Source organism: Idiotropiscis lumnitzeri, chromosome 4 (assembly GCF_059441095.1).
Source record: "Idiotropiscis lumnitzeri isolate Australia: NSW breed Sydney's pygmy pipehorse chromosome 4, RoL_Ilum_1.0, whole genome shotgun sequence".
NCBI lineage: Eukaryota > Metazoa > Chordata > Actinopteri > Syngnathiformes > Syngnathidae > Idiotropiscis > Idiotropiscis lumnitzeri.
The window spans coordinates 11,054,457-11,077,500 of NC_142394.1; the positions used below are offsets into that span (position 1 = coordinate 11,054,457).

General features: G+C 40.4%; 2 protein-coding genes across 2 annotated transcripts; both read left to right on the top strand.

Annotated features, from left to right (window-relative positions):
- The first annotated feature begins 3,439 nt into the window (after positions 1 to 3,439).
- Positions 3,440 to 8,449, top strand: smtnl1 (smoothelin-like 1). The gene is made up of 5 exons (XM_088294457.1): positions 3,440 to 3,631; positions 6,097 to 6,647; positions 7,181 to 7,295; positions 7,374 to 7,525; positions 7,822 to 8,449. The coding sequence occupies exons 1-5, from the start codon at positions 3,551 to 3,553 to the stop codon at positions 8,204 to 8,206; spliced, it is 1,284 nt and encodes a 427-aa protein (XP_088150583.1). The 5' UTR covers positions 3,440 to 3,550; the 3' UTR covers positions 8,207 to 8,449.
- A 1,728-nt stretch (positions 8,450 to 10,177) lies between these two features.
- On the top strand, positions 10,178 to 18,297 carry LOC148338097 (uncharacterized). The gene is made up of 4 exons (XM_088294076.1): positions 10,178 to 10,680; positions 13,269 to 13,354; positions 13,430 to 13,505; positions 17,155 to 18,297. Exons 1-4 carry the CDS (start codon positions 10,386 to 10,388, stop codon positions 17,907 to 17,909), a joined length of 1,212 nt encoding a protein of 403 aa, XP_088150202.1. The 5' UTR covers positions 10,178 to 10,385; the 3' UTR covers positions 17,910 to 18,297.
- Positions 18,298 to 23,044: the final 4,747 nt, after the last annotated feature.

Genomic DNA, 23,044 nt, shown 5'->3' on the forward strand with positions numbered 1-23,044 from the left:
GGCTTCCCACCAATGCCTCAGGTAAGTGCGCCCTGGTAACGCTGATCATGCCAGTTAGTGTGACAGCCTTAGATATGGCCAAAACGGAATGGGAAGACGTTAGAAAATGGGGAAGAGTCCCCTTCCTTAACAGGAAGAGAAGGGACATGCACGAATGGTTGAGTGCAGGAGATCCCACGTATATAGATGCAATTGGAGTTCCAAGAGGGGTCCCTGACGAGTATAAATTGGTGGATCAAATTGCGGCAGGATGGGAGAGTATTTTCCTGTTTGTTACGGTAAACAAAAATGTGGACCGGATTAATTATGTTCATTATAATGTCCAACGATTGGCGAACTTCACCACCTCGGCACTCCAGGCAGTGCATGAGCAATTGGCTGCCACATCTCTGATGGCATTCCAAAATAGAATGGGCTTAGATATGGTGTTGGCTGAAAGAGGAGGAGTGTGTAGTATTTTTGGGGATCAGTGTTGTACTCTGATTCCCAACAATACATCTCCTGACGGTCGCCTTACCAAGGCATTGGAGGGTCTGCGCACGTTAAGTGACAAAATGAAGGAGCACTCAGGTGTGGACACCAGTTGGTACTCTGACTGGTTAAGCATCTTTGGCAAATATAAAAGCTTGATTGCATCAGTACTGATTTCTATCGCTGTGTTTGCCGCTATTATGGTGTTATGTGGATGTTGTTGTATTCCATGTATCAGATCATTAACTGTTAAGACAATTGAACGCACGTTGGGGCCGCTCCCTCCTGGTGGCCAGTACATGATGATCCCTCAGAAGGACCCCCAGGAGGGGGAGACAGCTGTGGCCCTCCGGGAGTCCGGGATGTGAGTATGTGTAGATGGCCTCAGCGACCTGAGGCCATGAGGAGGGAATGAAATTTTCTATTGATTTTTAAGTTTTACTAATTCTCTATTGATTTTTAAGTTTTACTAATTCTCTATTGATTTTTAAGTTTTACTAATTTTCTATTGATTTTTAATTTTTACTAGTTTTCTATTGATTTTTAATTTTTACTCATTTTTATTGATCTTTAGTCTTTTACTAACTCTCTATTGAGCTTTACCTCACATTCTATTGATTTGTAAGTTGTTACTAACTTTTCATTGTTTGATTTTTAGCTCGTGTTTAACAATAAAATAAGGGGTTCGAGTGATGACCTCAGTTGTCTGAGGTCATGAGAGGGAATAAAGGAGTGGAAGAGTTGAAACCTGGCTAGTTTTATTCGATGTCCTGCATCTTGTGTCACTGTTATTCTGTGGAATGCTGAGTGTGTGGCTGGTGAAGTTGGAAAAAGAAAGTGAAAGAATGTGAGGTTTGGGAGGTTTTAGGTTGGTGCCTGGCGCAGACAGACACCTCGAGCGGGAAGGGGGTCGACAAGAAACTGGACCCTTCAGCCACAAGCAGGAGGGGCCACCACTTGAAGAAAGACCAAGAGAAGCAAGCTAAAGTTAACTGCAGCATACACATAGCCAATAGAATCATGCCAGGATGCCTTTGTCTCTGTGTCATTTGCATATTGTGTCTATAAATTAATGCTGAACAGCGAAGACAAAGAGAGCTGTATTGAGAGGGACCCAAACTCAAGTTGTAGATTTGTGTGTTAGGAATAAATCCACTCGTGTGTGAAAATGCCGGCTTCCTGATACCTTTCTATTGCAGAACGAGCGCGCATATTGTTGGATGAGTGAGAGTTGGGTAAAGTCACAAATTGGAGTCAGATTATTAATTTGAGTTTACATTGGTTTAAAATTAAATTCTAACATTGATTTAAAGATAAATTCCAACAAGCGCAAAGGATTATTGGCTGCTCTCTCCCCTCACTATCGGACATCTACACCGCCCGGTGCCTCAGAAGGGCTCTCAACATCGTCAAAGACAATACCCACCCAAACTCACACCTGTTCGACCTGATGCCCTCTGGCAGGCGCTACAGATGCATCAAATCGAGGACCAATAGACTGAGAAACAGTTTCTTTCCGAGAGCCATCTCCATTCTGAACTCTCACACACACACGAGAACACCCTTACCTTGCAGAACAGCATTGTGATGTGTTTTTATATACACTATTCAGTACTAAATTCCATTGCACTCTCTTATTTATTTATCTAATTTATATATTTGTCTGTATTATTGTTGTATTGCACTGGAGAGGGGAGCCCTCTAATCTTGTTGCACACTTGAGTACAATGACAATAAAGGGATTTCTAATTCTAATTCTAATATTAATATGTAAAGCACTGTTCAAGTGACAATCTGTATGTAAATAAATAAAGTATTGAATGAATGATTGATATTGCATCATCTGCACCTCCAAGTCTGCTTCTCCTGCATGCTGCTTCAATGAACATTTGACAGTTTGAAACACAAAGCAGCATCACTAGACCACAACTTGACACTCCTGACTGTGGGCTTGGAATGTTTCCCTATTATTTCTAGTTTGGGTCCAGCAGTATGGAGATGTGTTCAAAGAAGGCAACTTGGGGCGGGGCAGTGCAAATGCCTCAGGGTGCTTGGGTTGTAGGGAGCTAATTGTGTCTTGGAGCTCCTGTAACGCCTTAGCATGAGCTTTTGAAGCAATGTAAACTGCAGTGACAGAGACAGCTGTGAACTTGTGAGGCAAGTAGTATGGCTGACATCTAACAGTCAAAAGCTCTTTGGCTTCCTATAGATCCACTGTTTGTGCACCAACATTTGTTGATATTAGGTACAGAACCCACCTCTATGTTTCTTCCCCAAACAGGCGTGATGGTCGGCTCGAAAAAGATGTTGTCCATCGATGTTGAAGGCTGAGTTGAGTAGGTTGTCATCTAGTCAAAGCAGAGAGGTATTTCTCATCTCGCTAGAGCCACCCAGCCTCAGGCAATGTTGCTCCATTTTATTGTCCAAAGGGTGATCGTTGGCTAGGAAGAGTGATGCTATCTGTGACTTGCTAGCCTTAAGAGGAGTTTGCCATCCGTTTGCCATGTTTTTGTTGCTGTGAGCAACGCTTTCTTCGGCCAGTGGCTCCGCTGTGTGAGGTTCAGTTTCGAATGAGCTACAATCTGCCGAGAAAAACTTTCAGTGTCGTAGAAATAGTTGCTGTTGAACTAAATTGGTATCGTTTGTCCAAGCCTTACCTCACTAGCATCATTTAGAAAACAGTACATCACATTTATATGGATTTGATTCAAACACTTACACTTTCACACATTCTGTAGCTACAGATGCTGTGGCAGGTTGACATTGAGTCAGTGACTTGTCTTTGTAGTTGTGCCGAATGTCAAAATAGTGGAGTGTGTGTGTTTGTGTGCATGTGTGTACTGCCACGGTTTCCACAGCAGATGCAGCTGTCCGGCCACGTTGGACTTCGCCTATGTCACTAAGATGCTATTTTTGGGACATGTGTTGTAAGAAAGGTCAGATAAAGAAGCAAAGGCATCCTCGCAAAGTGGAGGGAGAGGGTGTCGGGTGAATGGAGCGGAGAGACAACAGAGTGAAGAAGCGAGCGTAGCACTGCATTGAACAGGTTGTTGAGAAATCGGATTTAACTGCAGTTGTGATGGATGGAGATGGAGTAAACCAGGAGACCCCTGAGTTTTCAGAGGGGACAAGTCAGACTGATTCAAGCGACAGCAAGCAGGTATGTGTGTCTGTCCATTCAAAATGCTTTATTCTGTTCATCTTTACTGACAGTACTGCATGACTCTCACACTGACAACTGAACAATGTAAATATCTCAATCACTTTTTGCTATGGTGTCAACATGCGTACTCAAGTAGTCAGATATTCATTAGGTGACACTTGCTGTAAAAATGTTTGTGAAGCTCTGCCTTATAAGCCAAGGTAAGAGTACAATAGCAGTAGTTGTAAATTGTGATGCAAAACGTCGATGTGCAATTTTAGGTGGTAGTGTATGATCTACCACCCATATCGTAAAATTACATTATATCATATAATATCAGCCCATCAAATAGGAAAGTGTTATTTGAAAGGTAAAGAAAATTAAGATAGAAACAAGATGAGTTGTGGTATTTTATGTCTGTATTCTAAAACTTTTCAAGCTCAGCTATTTAAAAGAAATTTGAATCTACTTAAAATGCTCATGTTGCATCAGATCTTTCAGTTGCCAGAATGAATGACGCACTTCAAATATTTGATCGGTGATAAGTGATGATTTTCAACATTTGACCCCGTATAGTAAGACAATACACGTACCACTATAATATCACCGCAATACACATGCCACCATATATCATTGCTGTCCAACAAAAAAGCAAGCATGCACATTTTTTAAATTCTTTTTTTTAATCTCAAAGTCAAATTTAAAAAAAAAAAAAAAATTGGATAGGTTTTCATTTGTCAACATGTTCAACAGATGATTCCCCTTGAAAGTGAACGTTGACCATCCGGATGTAAAATGTCTAAATCGAGATGCTCCACAATTCCAGAGTGGTGTTTCCTATCTCACGTTGCATGACTGCTCGCTTTGGGCTGTCAGTTCTCCAGAGGAGAGTGCTGACTAATATTAGCTGCTCTGACTTCAAACCATAATCTTTAGTCTTGAGTGCCAACAAAACAAGTATCTTTACTACTGAAGATCCACCACTTTTGTGTTTGCTAACTATTATTGAACCAAGGCACCGATTTTACAATACAGCTGCATCAATGGCAACAGGCGAATACACAAGTTTAGTGTACCTTCTGCCCTCTAGTCAGTGGCAAGCTCTGCCTTTGCTATCTTGATCTTAAATGGGGATTTATACGGCTCAATCCGCCACTCAATATAACCCCTATCACCTTGCCATTATAGAAACCGTCGATATAAACACCATATGACAGCACACAGCTGTGCCATGTGCATCATCTGGAGTAGTTAAGAGTTAATATTAATTTATTACTCTGCTAATATATTTTAAAACACATGTGTCAAACTCAAGGCCCGGGGGCCAGATGTGGCCCGCGACCTCATTTTATGTGGCCCGCGAAGGGAAAATCATGTGCTTCAACTTGCTGCTTCTAGCACATTTTCGTCACTTTTAACAACATTGAGATATGAGATATTGCCATTTATTACTGGCTTTTGACTTCAAAACTAGCTTTGTATCAATGTGTTGTGTGTAAGTGATAATGTAAGGTGATTTATGAGTTTGCAGTCATAACGGCCCTCTGAGGGAAACCAGAACCACGATGTGGCCCGTTCACAAAAAATGACTTTGACACCTCTGTTTTAAAATTTTATATAATGGCCAGCACTATTGATTGTGAAGGCCCTGGACAGATTAGTTTGCCTAAACAGCACACCTACTGGGAAAAAATGGTGGCATGAATTTACTCAATTCTATTTTGTCAAGTGGCTGCACAAAATAAAATCAACTGGATCCTGATCAAATTTTTTAAGTAGATGCTTAGTCTAAGGGCGGGACGGTGGCCGACTGGTTAGCACGATGGCCTCACAGTGAAAGACAACATCGGGCGTGGGTTCAATCTCAGCTCCGGCCATCCTGTGTAGAGTTTGCATGTTCTCCCGTGCTTGCGTGGGTTTCCTCCGGGTACTCCGGTTTCCTCCCACATTCCAAAAACATGCATGGCAGGCCGATTGGACACTCTAAATTGCCCCTAGGTATGAGTGTGAGTGCGGAAGGTTGTTCGCCTCTGTGTGCCCTGCAATTGGCTGGCAACCAGTTCAGGGTGTACCCCGCCTACTGCCCGAAGATGGCTGAGATAGGCTCCAGCACCCCCCGCAACCCTAGTGAGGAGAAGTGGTACAGAAGATGGATGGATGGATAGTCTTCTTAAAAAAAAAATCAATATCACCATGATGTCACGACTCTGAAGTGAATTACACATCTATACCCAAATCACATTTGCCTAGTGGAAGTCTGCTAGCTAAATGCTAATAAATTGCAAAATTGCATAGCCAATTGAAGAAAACTAGTATTAATGTTGTAGTAGTTAAAAAGTTTTAAACAATATATTTGAATAGAAACATTCATCATGGCAACGCATGCACAGACAAAACAAAAATACCTACAACTCTACCAGTGGAATGTTCAATGACTTTATGGATTGAGTCCCTGAGTGAGTTCTGTGCTGATTGCCCTGCAGACAGATGAACCAGAGCTTGTGCAGAACAGCGACCCCGGAGGCGGGACTCCAGAGAGGGGCGCGATGGAAGGTCAGGGGATAATGGCAGAGGTGAGGGAGGGTCCGGCACCACAAGTGGGGGGTGAGGAGGCTGTGGACACACACTCTTTGAAGACAACTGCTTCAAAGTCAGTTGAAGGTGTCACTGAAGAAACTGGACAAGAAGACCAGAAGGACCTTGGAGAGAAAGAAAAGGAAAAAGATAGGGAAGAGGTCAAACATAGAGATAATGGGGAGGAGAAGATCGAGAGCAAAGAAAAAGTTGAAGAAAATGTAAGTGAAGACAAAAATGTTGAGAAAAAGCCAGAAAAGGAAGAGGGGGAGAAAAAGCAAGTCCAAGAAGATCAAGCAAAAGACAAAGAAAAGTTAAAAGAGGCCGAGAAACCAGTGAAGGCCAAAAGAAACCCAAAAGCAACACCTCAAGCTGTGCCTCGTCCCAGACCCTCAGCTCGCTCTGGCCGAGCGTCCAAAAAGAGTGACATCATCGCTAAGTTCCAACAGGGCGCACCTGAGTGAGTCACAAAATACAAGAGACACAAATCGATCAATCTATGTATCTATCTATCTACCCACCCTTCCATCTATCCTTCCATTATCAATCGGTTTTCTATCCATCCATCATCGAGCCATAAGCCATTTATCCATTTATCTATCCAGCCTTCTATCTTTCATCATCAATCTATCTATATCCCTGTCATCCTTCTAATCCTCCATCAAGCTTTCATCCATTATCCATGTTTTCATCAATCTGTTCATCAATCCCTCCCAATCTGTCCATTAGTGCATCTGTCATCCATCCATCCATTTTTTCATCAACCCATTCATCCTTCCATCCATAATCAATCTATCAGACTTTCATCCATCTTTCCATGCCCCCACCTCTTGGTCTGTCTAACCATCTTTTCATCCAAAAGCCACCCTTTTCTCCTCCATCCCACCATCCATCATCAATACATCTGTCTATCTATCCATCCACCCACCAACAAGAGCTGCACTTTGCTCTGTTAGATGTACTTCAGCACACACCTGTTTATGACCTGTCTAGGACACCAGTAGCACGCAATTTCAAAATTCAGAAGTCATCCACAGCTTCGGCCACGGGGGCTTCCATCAAACAGAGAATGTTGCAGTGGTGCCGCAGCAAAACTCAACACTATCAGGTACGCTGTCAAATGACGATTCAGCAATATATATTATTCAGTCAACTGAAGACATTAAGATTTCTCTCTTTCTTTCAGGGCGTCAACATAGAAAACTTCTCCTCATCTTGGTCTGACGGGATGGCTTTCTGTGCGTTGATCCACCGCTACTTCCCCGACGCTTTCGATTACAATGCCTTGAAACCCACCGAAAGGGAGAAGAATTTCACACTGGCCTTCCAGACCGCAGAGTATGCATCTATTTATGTCTGTCTAGTTTTATGTCGATCTGTCTGTCGTCTAGCAATCTGCCATGCGTGCATATATCTTTCAATCCCTCCTTCTATCAACATCCAGCATGCAACTATCATCGAACTTTCATCTACTGTATCTATTTGTCCATCTGTCATCTATCAATCTATCCATCCATCCTCAATTATCTGAATCCACCCGCACATCCACAGCACCATCATCCATCCAACGGTCCACCCACTCATCCATGATTGATTTCACTCATGCCGTTGTTCTTCTCTGCACTTTCCCCCAGGACGCTGGCAGACTGCTGGCCACTGTTGGAAGTGCCTGACATGCTCATGATGGGCAACCACCCGGACCCCATGTGTGTGTTCACCTACGTCCAGTCCCTGTGTCACAGCCTCTCCAAACTGGAGAAAGACAAGAAAGACAAAGAGGAGAAAGAGAAAGAGGACAAAGTCAAAGCAGACGAAGAGAAGGACGAGAAGGGAGAGGATGTCGCCAAAGAGCTGTCGGTGGACAAGGATGAGGCTGAGCATGCTGAGAATGGGACACTGATGAGTGGCCAGGAAGTGAAAGGCAGAGATGGCCCAGAAACAACTGGAAAGGAAGGAGAGGCAACAAAGAGCTGTGAGACGGAGGGTGATGGAGGCGTGCCAGTGAAGGCAGAGTCCTAGGAAGGAAATGACCCCAAAAATATTTTGGGTTCGAGGATAATTGAGAATGTCTTAGTATGTTGTTGGTTTGACACTGTGTCACTTATGTAAGCTGTGTAATGTTTACTTTTGTATAAAATTATGTTTTGTTCCAGTACACATCAAGTAGACACCTTTAAATTCTAACGATTGTGTATTTTAAGAAAATAACTGCAACAATAAATATTTTTAATGATCCATTGATGCAAGAACCATTTAAGAGTTTCAGAATGGCTGTACAACACTGTGATGAACAATAAAATATGATTATAATCATAGTTGTTACGAATGAAATATTGACGATTTGAACAATTTGTAGAGGACTTCATGCAGGGGTGGGAAACATAGGGCTCATGGGCCATAAAATGAGTTTAATCCAGCCCATAGTAAATAAATCAATAAGTCATAACATATTATACAGTACTACTAGTACTAATAATTATACTTTTATTTATATAGCGCTGAAGGATTGTATTACGATCACTGGCATTATTTTAAACACATACGGGACAGAATGTCGATTATTAAAGTTAGCAGGTTCATATTTATTGAATATTTTAAACATTGATGAAACAAGAAGCATTTATCAAAGGAATCTAGAAGTACGGGTCACAAGAATGACTGGGATTGTAGTCCTGATGTTCACAGTTTTTCTATATTATTCTCATATGCTAAATTTATAGTACTTAGTTTAAATGTGTGAACTTTATTGAAATTCTCAGTAGTGAGAACAGATTTGCACACATAGCATTTCCTTGAGCTGCCCTCACATTCACAGCACTTCATGGACAAAGACGACGAAGCACATTCTCCACATTGGCTGTAAAGATGCAAACATACCAAATTGGGCACTGGAGGACTCACACAGACGCTATCGCAAAAAACACATTTCGAAAGACGTAACTATTGGAGATTGGAGCACACGCACATACACACTTGCACATACACAGACACACGCATACACCTGCACATACACGCGCACATACACAGGCACATATAAATACACATGCACATACACGTATACCTGCATACACATGCACACCGACAAGATTACAGAGGAATGCCAGCGGGGAGAGAGACGGAGAGACTGCCCGCCGGAGAAGGCCAGCCTTGGCGTGCCAGTGTTGGGGACCAGACGGGAATCAACTATCCAGACGATGACTAACCTGGGGAGGACCTTCCCTTGGACATGGACCCGTGCCGTGGGAGGGAGAGAGGACGACCGATTCAACCGATTTAACCTACATTAGCCTTGACATAAAAAACTCCTATAAAAACTGAAGCTGGGCTGAAAGATGGTGCGCATTTTTCGACTGTGCTCGCCCGAGTGCAGTTTCTCGTGAGATTAAGAAAAGGCCGCCCAGATATCTGTCTTTGTACTATTTCCTGAACTCCAGAAATTGAAGAAACTAAATATCGGAACTCTAATCAGTTGTTGAGTCTTTATTTGACCCTCTTCTTCTTGAGTACAAAAAAATGAACACGCATTGGAGTACGTTTGGCTTTTAAAGGTTGATTTACTCACTGCTTCTCATTTCCACGGTGACTCAACTCCAACAGCGCATTTAAAAGTACCCTAGAACACATAATCTACGTGCCTGTGTGCAATTTTCGAAACAGACTCAATTAGGATTTTAAAGAAAGTTTTCAAAACATTGTTAGGGGGGCAAAATATGGTTTTCTTTCATGCTTTGGGGTTCAAGGTAATGTTTCATCCTGTAAGGGTTTGAACGAAGGTTACAGTTTTAGACAGCTGGGTTGAGTTTCAAGGCCAGTGTGAGGGTTTCAAGTGAGGGTGTGGGTTTGTGTTGACTCTAAAAGTGGCAGTGAGACCGTCCTTAATTTCTTTCTGCCTTTCATTTTCTTAATTTCTGTCCTGCCTTTTAACAAGTTACTTAAAAAAAGTGGATACTCTACCTACGTTTCGCCCACCTCAACAATAATAAAAGAGAGTCTTGTCGACAGTGACAGTTCATTTGTCGTATCTGACGAAGAATCAAAAGAGGAGGCGGCGCCCGTATCCTTAGCATTACGGTAATTATCGTCACGTATCGGAAGTGCTATTGTGTTATCCAGCTTGGCAGACTGAAGCTAATCTAGCCGTTGTAGCGTTACGTTTTCCTCCTCGTACGGTTTTTCTACCCCGACAACCACCTGACTAATGTCAACAAACATGCTGACGGACAATTTGAATCTCGAGTCCCAGCTTTTATCCATCATGGACGTGCTGGTGAAAGCGGCGGTGCTGGAAATAAGCCAGCTTTTCTCGGAGAGCTCAGCGTCCCTGCGGCTCCATCTCAGCCGGAGCCTGAGGGACAACGAGAGCCTGAGGATGAGGATGAAAGCGATGAGGAGTGAGATCTTCTCCCTCCGCCTGCAGACCAGGAGCAATCGGCCAGCCAGCCGCTTCTCTTCCTTCAGAGCAAATGTGACCAAAGCCCGGTGCAAAACACCAGGTAACCGACCCATAAAAAGTTTCAGTCACATAAAGTGGCCATCAATGTGCGTGAAATGCCAAAGATGAATCGATTTACACCAAATCTGAAAGATTCAAAGACTAGTCTTGTGATGTATTATTTTCGCAAATATTAAGAAAGTTGTGACTGTTTAAAGCAAAGTCAACGGGGGCGATTATTTATTTATTTATTTAGAGGGGTTGGGCGAGGAGTGTAATGAGTTTCAAACTTTCTTTTACTCGATTCTGTTTTTAAGACCGCTATCATTGTAAAGATTGTTACATACAGAAACATACTTTATACAACAACAATTGTTATTTTTTTTAATTGATTAGTTAATCAAGAAATTCCAAATCTACGCATAAGTCATTCTGATTTGAAAATTGCCATTAACATTACATTCAAATTTTCGAAAGATATCTGAAAGACCCATTTTAGGAAGGCAATATAGTGTGAAAGTAGGAAAAATATTTACTTTTATTGCTGCACATTATTTGTATAATAGATACCATGCATAAAAAAAATAAAAAGAAACAAAAATGAACAAAAACTTCATACGTCTTTAATATAGCAACTGTTTAAGAAACAGCTATATCACGGTTAAGATACATTTTTAGTTGATAAACATCATGGAATTAGAGTTGGATCCTGCGGAAAATATTAGTTATCATTTTAGGTCAGAGTAACATCACAAGGGACGTGGCAATCTGTAAGCCAAAAAATTTACCTGTAAGTAGATCAATTTACTTCACTTTTTGAAGAACCCTAGAAACGTATATAATAAATATAAGGGATTGGGTAGCACTTTTTTACCACCGGTTCCAAGTAACTGATACCACGAGTAGTTTTGATGCATAATATTTTTTTAAAACCAGTGACAGATAATTTTAACAACCTTCTGGCAAAGGAAACAAGATACAAACAACTCATTCTGATTCATTGGTCATAAATTAACTGTAATGCTTATAAAAATGTCCACAACGGTGAATGAGTTTTAATAATGAGCCTTATTTATTTATGTGATTACACTTACCATCTTAATTATACCTCACAATAATTGTACTTGGTTGGAAACAAATAAAGGCAACAGTTTATTTCTGTAAAACATTTTCAAATGATCACTTCTACAACACTTTTTTAACAACGAAAATAGCACTTTCTAATCTTGTACTTTGTATAAAAACAAAGTAAAACCATAATGAAGCGGATGTAAACGATTCAACGGTTTGTGCATTGTAACTGATTAATGAGGCTCCTTGTGGCGTGTGTGACTTGGCTGCCGAGGTGCAGTATAAGAAAGTCTTGCAGACGCAAACAAAACAAGAGTTTCAGAACTACTTCAAGTGACTCAGTAAGTTCGACAACTAATCGATTATCAAATTAATCAACAGCTATGTACAGGATCAGTAGTGTCAATGATGACATTTTCTTTACTCTTTGTATTCATCAAAATAAGATATATGCAAACATCTGCTTTTACTTTGGAAAAGGATGACTTAACCGAATTGAACTGATATCTGTTTCAAAAATCTTGCAAAATAAAATTTTATCCAATTATTTAATTCATCGATGGAATATTTAATCGATTTGTTTTGATGCTAATTTATTTTGGGCTGGTTCACGCTCCCTTTAGGTAATTGGCATGGGACGGCTTTAACTGTTATGTTCATGAATCAACCAGGTTATTAATGACTTCCTCGGATCTGTGAGTCCTCTTGCTGACTAACAGTACATAAGGTGAGTTAGCAGACTTGGATAATGCGCTTGAGTGACTCCAGTTGGCGGACTCACTGAAAACAGCACAGGCTCATATGATTTGGTTCACTGACTGAAGTTGGCTTACTCAGATGATTTGGCTCACTGACTCGAGTAAACGCAATCCCCAGAAACACAGCAGACATGAGATTTGCTTCACTGATCTCACAAGTAACACATTTACTATAAAAATAAGTAATTCCACTCACTAGATGATATCATTTTTGTCCTCCTTAGTTATTGAGTAACAAAAAGTTTTATCATTTTAATCATTTTTACTTGATTATTTTTTTCTGACACCTGCGTTTTATTTCTATCTTGTACTACCTTTATTTTTAAGCGCACAATAATAAAACTAAAAAAAGTTAAGTGTTACTTTTGTGGGCTGGATAAAAAGAATGGATTGATTGTATTTCCTTTCAATTCAACAGTATATGCAGTAAATAAACAATTTTTATATATTACTTCAGCTTGTGATCAGATGGTGATTAGTGATATATATTTTTTTAAACTCGCTTATCAGTGATTGGCCTGATCCTGATCGCATAAAGCCAAACAGTGATACCAAGATGCCACCAGATGGCGCTTAGTTGATACTTAAATTGCTTAAAGTACGGAAGCTAAGTTCCAACCTTTGCCCAACCAAGAATGGGAGGGTTCGCTGTACAGTTTTTGAATATTAAACATATTTGTTGTCGGTTGCTTTATGGCTGTTTCCATCCAGCCATCCATTAATTGTAAAAAAAATAAAATAAAATATGTCTTCAACTCGAACTCTATATTCAAATTTGACCACTTTGCATTTCACACACAATGTTTCCTTGCATTTCTAGTTGTCTTAAAACCTCCCGCAACCCAAGAAACTTCTTCCATCTCTGTGCACCTGGCGGCCGTGACATCCCCTCCTGATCCAAAAGAGGTATATTTTCTTTACGTGCCCTGCAGCAACAAATGTGATGTTTTGTTTTTACACATGCACTTGCTTTTTTGTTAGCGTGCAGTTGAAGAGATCCCTGATGTCATCCTGATCAAAGATGAAGAGGATACCGGAGGATGCGAGCCAAGTGAAAGTGAGTCAAGTGTGCATGGTCAAGGTCTTTGGAAGCATACGTTAAATGGACAAAAGTATTGGGACGTAGCACTTAATGGTGAAAGTACTTAAGTCGTGATTGGCTTGTCCGTGAATCTCTTTGCAGCATTTCACCCGAAAAAAGATGTGATAGCACCATTTCTAGTATCAGTTTTCACATTAACTCTAGATTCAATTTCCACTCTCTGTAGGTGTAATGGGTTCACGTGGTCAGAAAGCAGAAGTGCGGGTGTTCCTACGAGTTGCTGCTATTTCAGCTCAATGTACAAAAGATGCTTGCTCTTGCAGTCGACAATCTTAATACTTAATTTCCTCATGTAGAACATTTTTCTTTTTTCTTTTATTTGTCAACAAAATGTTGACGCGTATAAAGGACCTGATGTCGTGAAAGTCGATGTTTCACTAACAAACTCACCAGATGTCTTTCTTGCTCAGGAAAGTAAAACGAGCATTCATATTCAATGATATCAAGATTTGAAGCAATGTGTAAATAATATTTATCAATAAAAAATAAATAATATACCCACACGTCTTGGTGTACACATCAACGACAGAACTGGACACCAATTTCACTGTGCAGCCAATCAAAGACAAAGACGTGTATTATATCATTATCGTTGATAATTATTTTTTTATTTTGTGTATTCGTATGCTATTGCTTAAGCACCCGATCAGACACAAGAAAAGTTGTTTTATTTTTAATAGGAAAAAAGTAGGTCACCTTTGTACTCTAGAAAACCTCACGGTACAAGGTGTTTGGTTACTATGGCAACGGTTGGGTCCTTGGGTCACGTGACGTAGTTGGGGAATGCTGGGTAATTTAAATAGGTGTGCTTACCCGTTGCGCGGCTGTCAGGTTTAAATACCCTGACGCTTTTGGGAGAGCGGTTACTAAAATGAACAAGGTTACTAAAGGCGACTGAGGCCAGAAAGAATCAGGCAAGGTTGTTCGTTTTTACCGGTCGCGAGTGGGAGAGAGACACAGAGAGCAGACCCGAGTTGGGTGGACGCTTCAAGAGTAAAACGCCACCGATAGTGGTTGACGCAGCCTGCCTATTTTACGTCATCGTCACTTGTTGTTTCTGAAAGCCATAAGCGAAAAACGATACATACAGCAATGATTTTACTAAACCCTTTTATACAAGCGGAAATGAATCTGCACAAACTCATCACATGACATCTCATGTTACTTTTAGCCGGCGAATGCATGGTCAGAGCAGATACGATGTGGCTCAGTCCTCCCTGACTGAGTCACTGGGTGTTTCCTCTTTCTTCTTGTTCGGCCCAAGGTCCCACAGCAAGTATCTTGTAGCCGATAAAAGCGCACTTTTCACAATTAGTGCTGTCTTAACGTTGAATTTTGATCTTTATTAGCTGCAGTGATCGATTTTAACAAAACTCGCCTACTCGTATGTGTCGAGAGTCACTATTTTCTCTCGTTATTGTCTAAATATACATCCAAATGTTCAAATATTCTACATGGCATGGCTTTCTTCCACAGAGCAAGGAAATCGGCGAAGTTTCTCACGCAACACATTTTTGAACGTTAATTGCTTTCTTAGATTTGTCTCCTCACTATTTTCACCATATCAAACAGGTGAATGTGTAAAAATAACAGACGGAGAGGGTACATACACGTGTACTATTATGGTGAAATGGGCTTCTCCTCTGCCTCCGCCAGCAATCTGACGTCGCAGTTTTTAACCTAAATGTGAGCATTCTAAAATCTGCTGAACATTTTTAGAATGGCAAGCCTAAAATCACTTTTGTTTATTTTTTTTAGTGCAGACATGAATTTAAAGTCCAGAACTATAGAATAAGAGCCGGTGTTCGTCCAATTAAAGGGGCGAGTTGAGTGCCTCATTAAAATGATAAACAGCCTTACCATTTGTGTTATTACAAGTTGAACACTCGAGAAGTCGTACAAACAGAGTTGGAAAAAAATGTAGAGGCTGCTTGTGCATTAATTCTGCAAATTGGAGATTTAAAATGTATTATTTTAGTTGTTGTTTGTGTTCTTTTTTTTCTGCCACCAAAAAGTGTGGTGATAACCATAAAACCTCCTGCAACATAGGAAAGTGTATGTCTGCTCAGTACAATTTGAACAAAAAAATGTATTCAATAAATATCAATCTCGCACATGATGTATTTCTTAGGAAATGGACCATAGTTGCACTTATTATACAACATACAGCAATTCCAGCAATATCTATGCCACAAGGTGACATATTGCTCTGTTGCAACCTTGTCAGGTTGGTATCTTTAATTTTATTGAGTGTTACTACATAGTGGAATGCCAATTAAATATGAAATTCGGATTATTTTAATATCGTGGAAGACATCCAATTGCATCACAGCACAGATTTTTTTCTCCTACAGTTCCATTTTGTATACTGTATGTTGAAAAAGACATCACATAGGGGTATATTCTGGCACATAAAAAAAAAAGTAGTTATGGAATTTTATGTTGATAGTCCTCACGAGTCCTGTTTGTGTTAGAAGTCCCATACTGGGCATATTGCCAAGCTGCAATGCATTTCAAGTTGGCAAAAGAATTCACCTCTGTGGGTAAACGTAATTTCAGTGACTATTCACGTGGGCCAATTATTGGTGACGGTTCAAAGACGTCCACTTTGGTTGGTGAGCGTGGAGTGCTTTGGAGGGACTCATCTGAGCAAGATGGGCTTCATTTGTGCATTAGTAGCAAAACATAAACTTGTTTCAAGACTAAATATATTGTGGTTAGAGTAGAAAACATGGACAGTATGCTGCCTGGCTGGCATGTCCCTGTTGATCTTGTCATGTCAGTCAAAGTTATTGCTGGATCCAGTCTAAAATTCCACGTCTGACCCCAGTTTAAATTTTCAGCCGGGCCGAAGCCCCGTCACAAAAACCTGTGCGTTAAGGACGCCCCCCTTCCCCAATTTCCTATAGGTGCCACTAGATGGCGGCAAATGTCGCTTTTTCCGAAAAGACAGGTCAGTGAATGGCCCGTGTAATGGACGCTCATCTCAGACTTCAACATGCCGCGAGTTATTTGATGTCAAGATAGCACAAAAGCAAAATTTTTAGTTTGGATTTTAATATTGGATAGAGGATAGACCCCCTCCCTAAAACAATCCGAGATTAGGTGAATCTATGAGTAAAAATAATTGTGACTACGCACGCAGGAGGTTGGAAAAATAGTAGGCCCTTAGCAGTTGTAAAATGTATTCTATTTGAGTCATAACCTCATATATTTTTTTTGCTTTTATGCAAGGTTAAGAAGAAACATCCTTCTCTCTGATATTGTATTATCACTCCACTGTAAGTCAAAGTCTGAGGGGTGTGCATGAGTCTGTTCATGTTTAAATGTCCTGTAAATGATCTCGCTTGGAGCAATATTCAGAAAATTCTAAGCAACCATTCTGGTTGCATTTCAGCTGACTCTTGACATGTACGTTTTTATTCAATTTTGTCTGTCGTTATTCTCCAAGCACTAATCCTCCCTTTTGTACGCTGAAAGATTTATATTTGTCCGTTGACAGGAGGAACACTGACTGTACTTTAGAAAATCCCAATGAATGCCTTTGTTTTATCCCCAGTGGAGGTCTGCGCTTGTTCGGTGACAATGTCTTTTGTCTTTTAAGGTCAGGACACCTTCCTAAATCCCTCTGTACAGAGTGAGATTGCCACTGGGCTACAAAACATGGAGCCTGTGGGATCTTCATCAATGACAGGAAGTAACAAGGAGCTGAGAATCGTCAGCGTTCGCGGGCGAACACAAGGACCTCTCCAGGATGAGATTGAAACCCTCTTTGCTGCAAGCGATCAGCAAGTTTTTAACTCTCAGGACCTTACAGTCACCCATGATGGTTTCTTGAATGTCGTCCCCACTGCCAGTGACAGAGCCCTGCTGAGAAATAGCCAGCTTGAAAGAATTGCCTCCTCTCAGACGACCATATTAAGAACAGCCGACGGTCACGGAGGACATCCCAGTCACATCGACCAGTTCCCCCAGCAATTGAATCCCGTCTTGTCATCTCACACAGTCAACAAATCTTTAGATTGCAACGTTTGTGGCATTTCCGTGCCCAGTCGCGAGGACTTGATGGCACACCGGGCCTCTCACACAGGGGAGCTGCACATTTCCTGCGCATTGTGCGGCAAGTCATTTGCCAACAAGACCACGCTGGGCATCCACATGCGCATACACACTGGAGAGAAGCCGTACGCGTGCTCGCTTTGCGGGAAGCGCTTCACGCAGAACGGCAGCCTGAAGATCCACTTGAGGACGCACTCCGGGGAGAAGCCGTATTCGTGCTCAAAGTGCACGGCCAGCTTTAACAACCCCAGCAACCTCCGGAGGCACATGATGACACACAACACTAACGGACCGATCTGACCGCCATTTGAGGAAAAGGATCCTTGACTGTGCAATGAGAATGTGTTTGCCTCCTTTCTGATTTCCACAAAGACAACCCAAGTAAATGTAAAATTTGGTTTCTAAATGACGATTTTACTTATGACGGGGGAAAAACATATTAACCTATCTGGCCGTATATGAAAAAGTATTTTCTCGCTGAACCTCATAGCTGGTTATTTTGGTTGTTCAAAGTTAACTGCTGGAATTGGAATTTACTTTGTATCCCGCTTCGCTTAATCAGATGTATTTCAGTCTCCTCCACAGTTATTGCCGTTCTTCGTTTGGACGCCATGATCTACACACGTAAATGTAAATGATTGGATTTGAAATCTTTCTCAATTTCAGTAAAACTCATGCCAAAGGGTCATTTACATGTCGCCGTTTTGGATCCGATCATGGGGGAGCTGTCAATGTTTTCCCGTTTTATGGAGCGGGAACTGCTCGAGTTTGCGCCACTGCGGGCTTCGCTATGGCTTCCGGGTTCCGAATATCGAAATTTCCATGGTAAGGAATTGATTGTCAACGTAATATAGTAGTAGAAAATTTTATGCATACGTTTTTTTTCCGGGTGAGGGAATTTCCGTTTGACAGAGGTCCGTATGAGGGAATACTTACTTTATCCAATAAAAGACTATTCGGTACATATCTCAATAAATTTTAAAGTGGAACAATTTGGTTCAATTTTCTATTTCAAAACCGGGGCCACATGCGGCCTTGTTAAATGTTTTAATCCAGCGCGCCAAACTTGAAAAATATTAAATGAATAAACCTTGTTAAAGTTTTATTTTCTAAACACTGTGTTTTTTCAAAGACATATATTGTTGTAATGCTTTTGTTCACTTTTATTTAAAATTAAATGTATTTTTTTTTCCTCCGATGAGGTGAGGTTACCAAAACACTCCATCCATCTGCTCCTGGTCCGGCCCCACTGTCAAATTTTAGACCCCATTGTGGCCCGCCAATCAAAAAGTTTGCACACCCCTGGTTTAGAGTGTTCCATCAACCCACCATGCAAGTTTTGGGAACGAGGGAGGAAACTGGAGTACAAGGAGGAAACCCACGCAGGTATGGGGAAAACATGGATACTTACTTTGTCTTATTTTTTCATGGTTTATCATATTTACGTGACAAACCTATGAATAAATCTGGTTAAACTTTGTGCGAGTGATATATCATGTACTGCCCTCGTGGTAAAATAAACCAGAGTGATTTAATTAAAGTAAAGTAAATTTAATTTGGTGTAATCATCACCACCGTACATGGAAAAAAAAAAGAGTATTCAGTACGTGATGGAAGGGCATACACGGTGCTCTTAGTAATGGTATTTTTTTGTGATTAGAGGGGGGGTACTTACACCTGCCAGAATCTGTATCCCCCCCAGTAACTTTGCCTAGGAAGAAGGGATCCTGCTCAAATTTGCCACACTTACTCAAAAAGATCCAATAAGTACACAGAATAAATCACTTGATGGTTGGGGTTAATATTTTTGTGATTGGAGGGGGGGTACTTATTGTGGCAGCACCTGCCAGAATCTGTATCCCCCTTGCAACTTTGCATTGGAAAGAGGGATCCTGCTCAAATTTGCCACACTTACTCAAGATGATTCATTAAGTACACAGAATAAGTCACTTGATGGGTTAGGTTAATATTTTTGTGATTAGAGGGGGGGTACTTATTCTGGCGGGTGCTGACTCAGCATCCCCTGGTAACTTTCCTACTGCGTGAGTGGTCAGTGAATGCACCTCGAGTCCGACGCAGAACGCGAGTGACTTTATTTATTTATTCTTTTGCTCCTCTTGACGCGGCTATCAGTGGTTATAAAAAATAAACAAATCAGTCAATTGGAATACAATTACGTGTTCTCTAACAGGATATCACCTATCTGCATTTTGCCACTTAATTTGATCTCGCTGGAAACACGATAGCCCACTTCACTCATCCTCTTCCCTTTTCATCGTGTTTTGATCACTGAAATTCCCTTATGGTAGCTTCATTGATTGCAAAATTTATTTGGTCTAACGAATGCAAATGCAGGAAATTACCCCCCAATTTCGGCGGAGTCAAACGCATACTTTACGTGTTAAATTGTAGCGAAAACCACACCGACGAAGACTACCACTTTTATGGAAAACCTAGTTTAAATGACAGCAAAACAAAATCATACATTCTTCGTGCCTTTCAATGAAAACAAACGTAGTAACATCGCGCCGCCTTCAGTCAATGCGTGCGCGCTTTCGCGACAGGGGATACAGATTTTTTCGGGGGTAAGTACTTTGGCACGACACTTACTAGCAAAGTGTGGTCTGTCCGAGGCACCATTGTACCCACTGCTTGAATATGCTTTTGTTGTTGTATTCTATTAATTCACCACTAGATGGCACTAAAGTCTACACCACCTTTACTAAGTCATATAATTTAAAACGGCATTTTATTTGGATATCTTCGGTCTTTACATTTGTTTGATTATCTTATACATTAAAGTTGGGAAACTATGCAGTAAAATAATTTTCAAAAGGGTCAAATACTTTTTCAAGGTACTGTACTTTTATATGGCACTGTGGTCTTTTTTGTTGTTGATGCTATTGGTGTTTTGTGAAAAGTTTTCACCTTTTCCACACTTCTCTCTTTTGGACAAATGTGGGTTAGAAAAGAGACCAAACATTACACGGTTTCAACACCAGCTGTAACAAATAAAACCTAATCCTGTTGTACTGCAGAGGTTTTTATGCTGAAATAGAGCAAATTCCAGCTAACGATAACACTTATGATTGCATTTATTTTAACTCTAATTTATGATGCTACTGTACTTACCTTACCCCAACCATGATGGAATTTTGTATTGCTGCATCATTGTGCACATGTAAAAACACATTTCCACAGTATATTGACGATGCTCAACTGGCCATGTAAGAAACACTCTCAACTTCATTGTTACTTTGCAATGTGTTGTTAGATTACTTTGTAATTTGTTGTACTTTGCATAATACATTTTGTTCCATTGAATTCAGGGGTAAATCCTGAATTGGATGGAACATTTACTGTCTTCCACTTTACAGATCCTACCATAGCTGTTCAGTCGGGTTTTGCAGTTTTAAAATACAGAAATGATGTTGACTTGAATTTTAAGCAAGAAAGTGTCATTATTTGACCTTTTGCAATGCATATTTAGCGACAGACAAGTGACAAAGAGCATTGGGTGGTTGTTTAATGGGGTTGTTCATGTTTTAACCTACCTCCATTGTTGTTGAACTTGTCCTTACTTTTTGTACTTTTGTACTGTTCTTTCTTGTAGTTTCTCTTGGTTATAAACTCTGTTGGCTTAACATGAATAAACCACCTTCCTCTTTTTTTAACAGCACTTAAGTGCTTTTGTTTACGTTGTATAACAAATGGTACATTGAGTTTGGGCCCTTTGATTGCAGCCTTATTCAGATTACTGGGACTCATTTTTGCACCACACAATAGAGCAGAGATGGGCAAAATCTGGCCTGGGTGCATCACACAGGACGTTGCATTTTTTTCTTCAAGTGTGGTCTACCGGGCATTTTGATTGAGTCCTGTTGCATTACAGTAATGTAGTTGATTTATTTCCTCAAATTTGTTTCATTTTTTTTGTGATTTTTTTTTTATAACAAAACAATTCATGAAATAAACAATTCTACATCACGTTTAACGTTTTAAATGATTAAAATGTGTCAAATGTTTTTTTTATACCATTTCATCAGAAATAAAAACATGTTTGACTGAATGTTTTTTAATCATTTATTTTAATACATCAAAATACAGTTATTTAAAATAGACTATGGGTATTTAAAGTTTTTTCTTTTGGAAATTGACAAATTATCTCTGACCTATCTGCCCGAAAGAGTGTCCACACTGATGGCTGCATCATGCAGTACTTTCTGAAACGGGGAAATTCCTTGCTTGATGTTCCTCTTTCCATCTCTTAAGGGTTTTTTGTTTTTATGGGAGCTGAAGGGGGGTGGGCTATCTAGAAAGAAAATCCTTATAGGAAACCTGTAACTCCAATTAGATTTCATTATCAAGTACTTGAAAAGTGATTAGCAGCAGCAGAGTATTTCTCTTGACCATACTGCAGTGGAAGGCTCTTGAGATGTCAATTTGCGCTATTTTTTATTTTTTTTTGGCGTGTGACTGAGGAATGTGGTGCGTGTATTTCCACAAGCAGCGCGCTTCCTCCCGGGCTATTGTTCTTGGGCAATCACAGAAATGACATCAGTGTGAGTTCATGTGGACGAGAAGAGGGAGGAGAGAAGGGAGGCGGTTCGTTTTTTCTGCTGTAACAGCGTAACAAAAAAAAAAAAACTGTGACTACTTTGGCAAGCCGTTCGATTGTAGTGTTCTGTATTTTCAATATTATCACTTTAAGGTTGATATACTAGTAGGATTGGTGTCCTTATACTTACTAGAACGAATTCAACGAATTAGTAGAATTATTCCAACAAATTTTCCATTACTGCCTCCCACTACTGTATAACATTTCTGCACATCAGTAGGACAACGTTGTCATAATAGTTGGAGACATTTACATGTTCCGAAGTAAATAAAAATGCCCTAGTAAAGATCTGCGCACTACCAGCACTAGTATCTGTGAAATATTTTTGTATGCTGTCTTTCAGATTCTAATCTCATTTCAGGTTTTCATTTGCTGACCTCTTGTCTTTTGTCAGGATGAAGGATGGTTTAAACGCTACTGTTGAATCCAGATGCACATAGTTGTCAACAAATACACAGCGTGCCTCAATAGTAAAATGAATTGTTCTATCATTAAGGTAAAGTTGTCCTACTAGTAATAATAAAGCATGTACTAGAACAGGGGTATCAAACTCATTTTTGTGGACGGGCCACATCGTAGTTGTGGTTTCCCTCAGAGGGCGGTATGACTGTGAACCCATATAAATTGATTGGAAAGCCAGTTTAGAAATCAGAAGCTAGTAAGTAATTGTTCAACAATTTTTCAATTTATTTTAAAAGGGGAGGATTGGTAACAAATAAATGGCAATATCTCATATCTCAGTGTTGTTAAAAGTGAAGAAAATATGCTAGAAACAGAAAGTTGATGCAGATGATTTGCCCTTTGCGGGCCACATAAA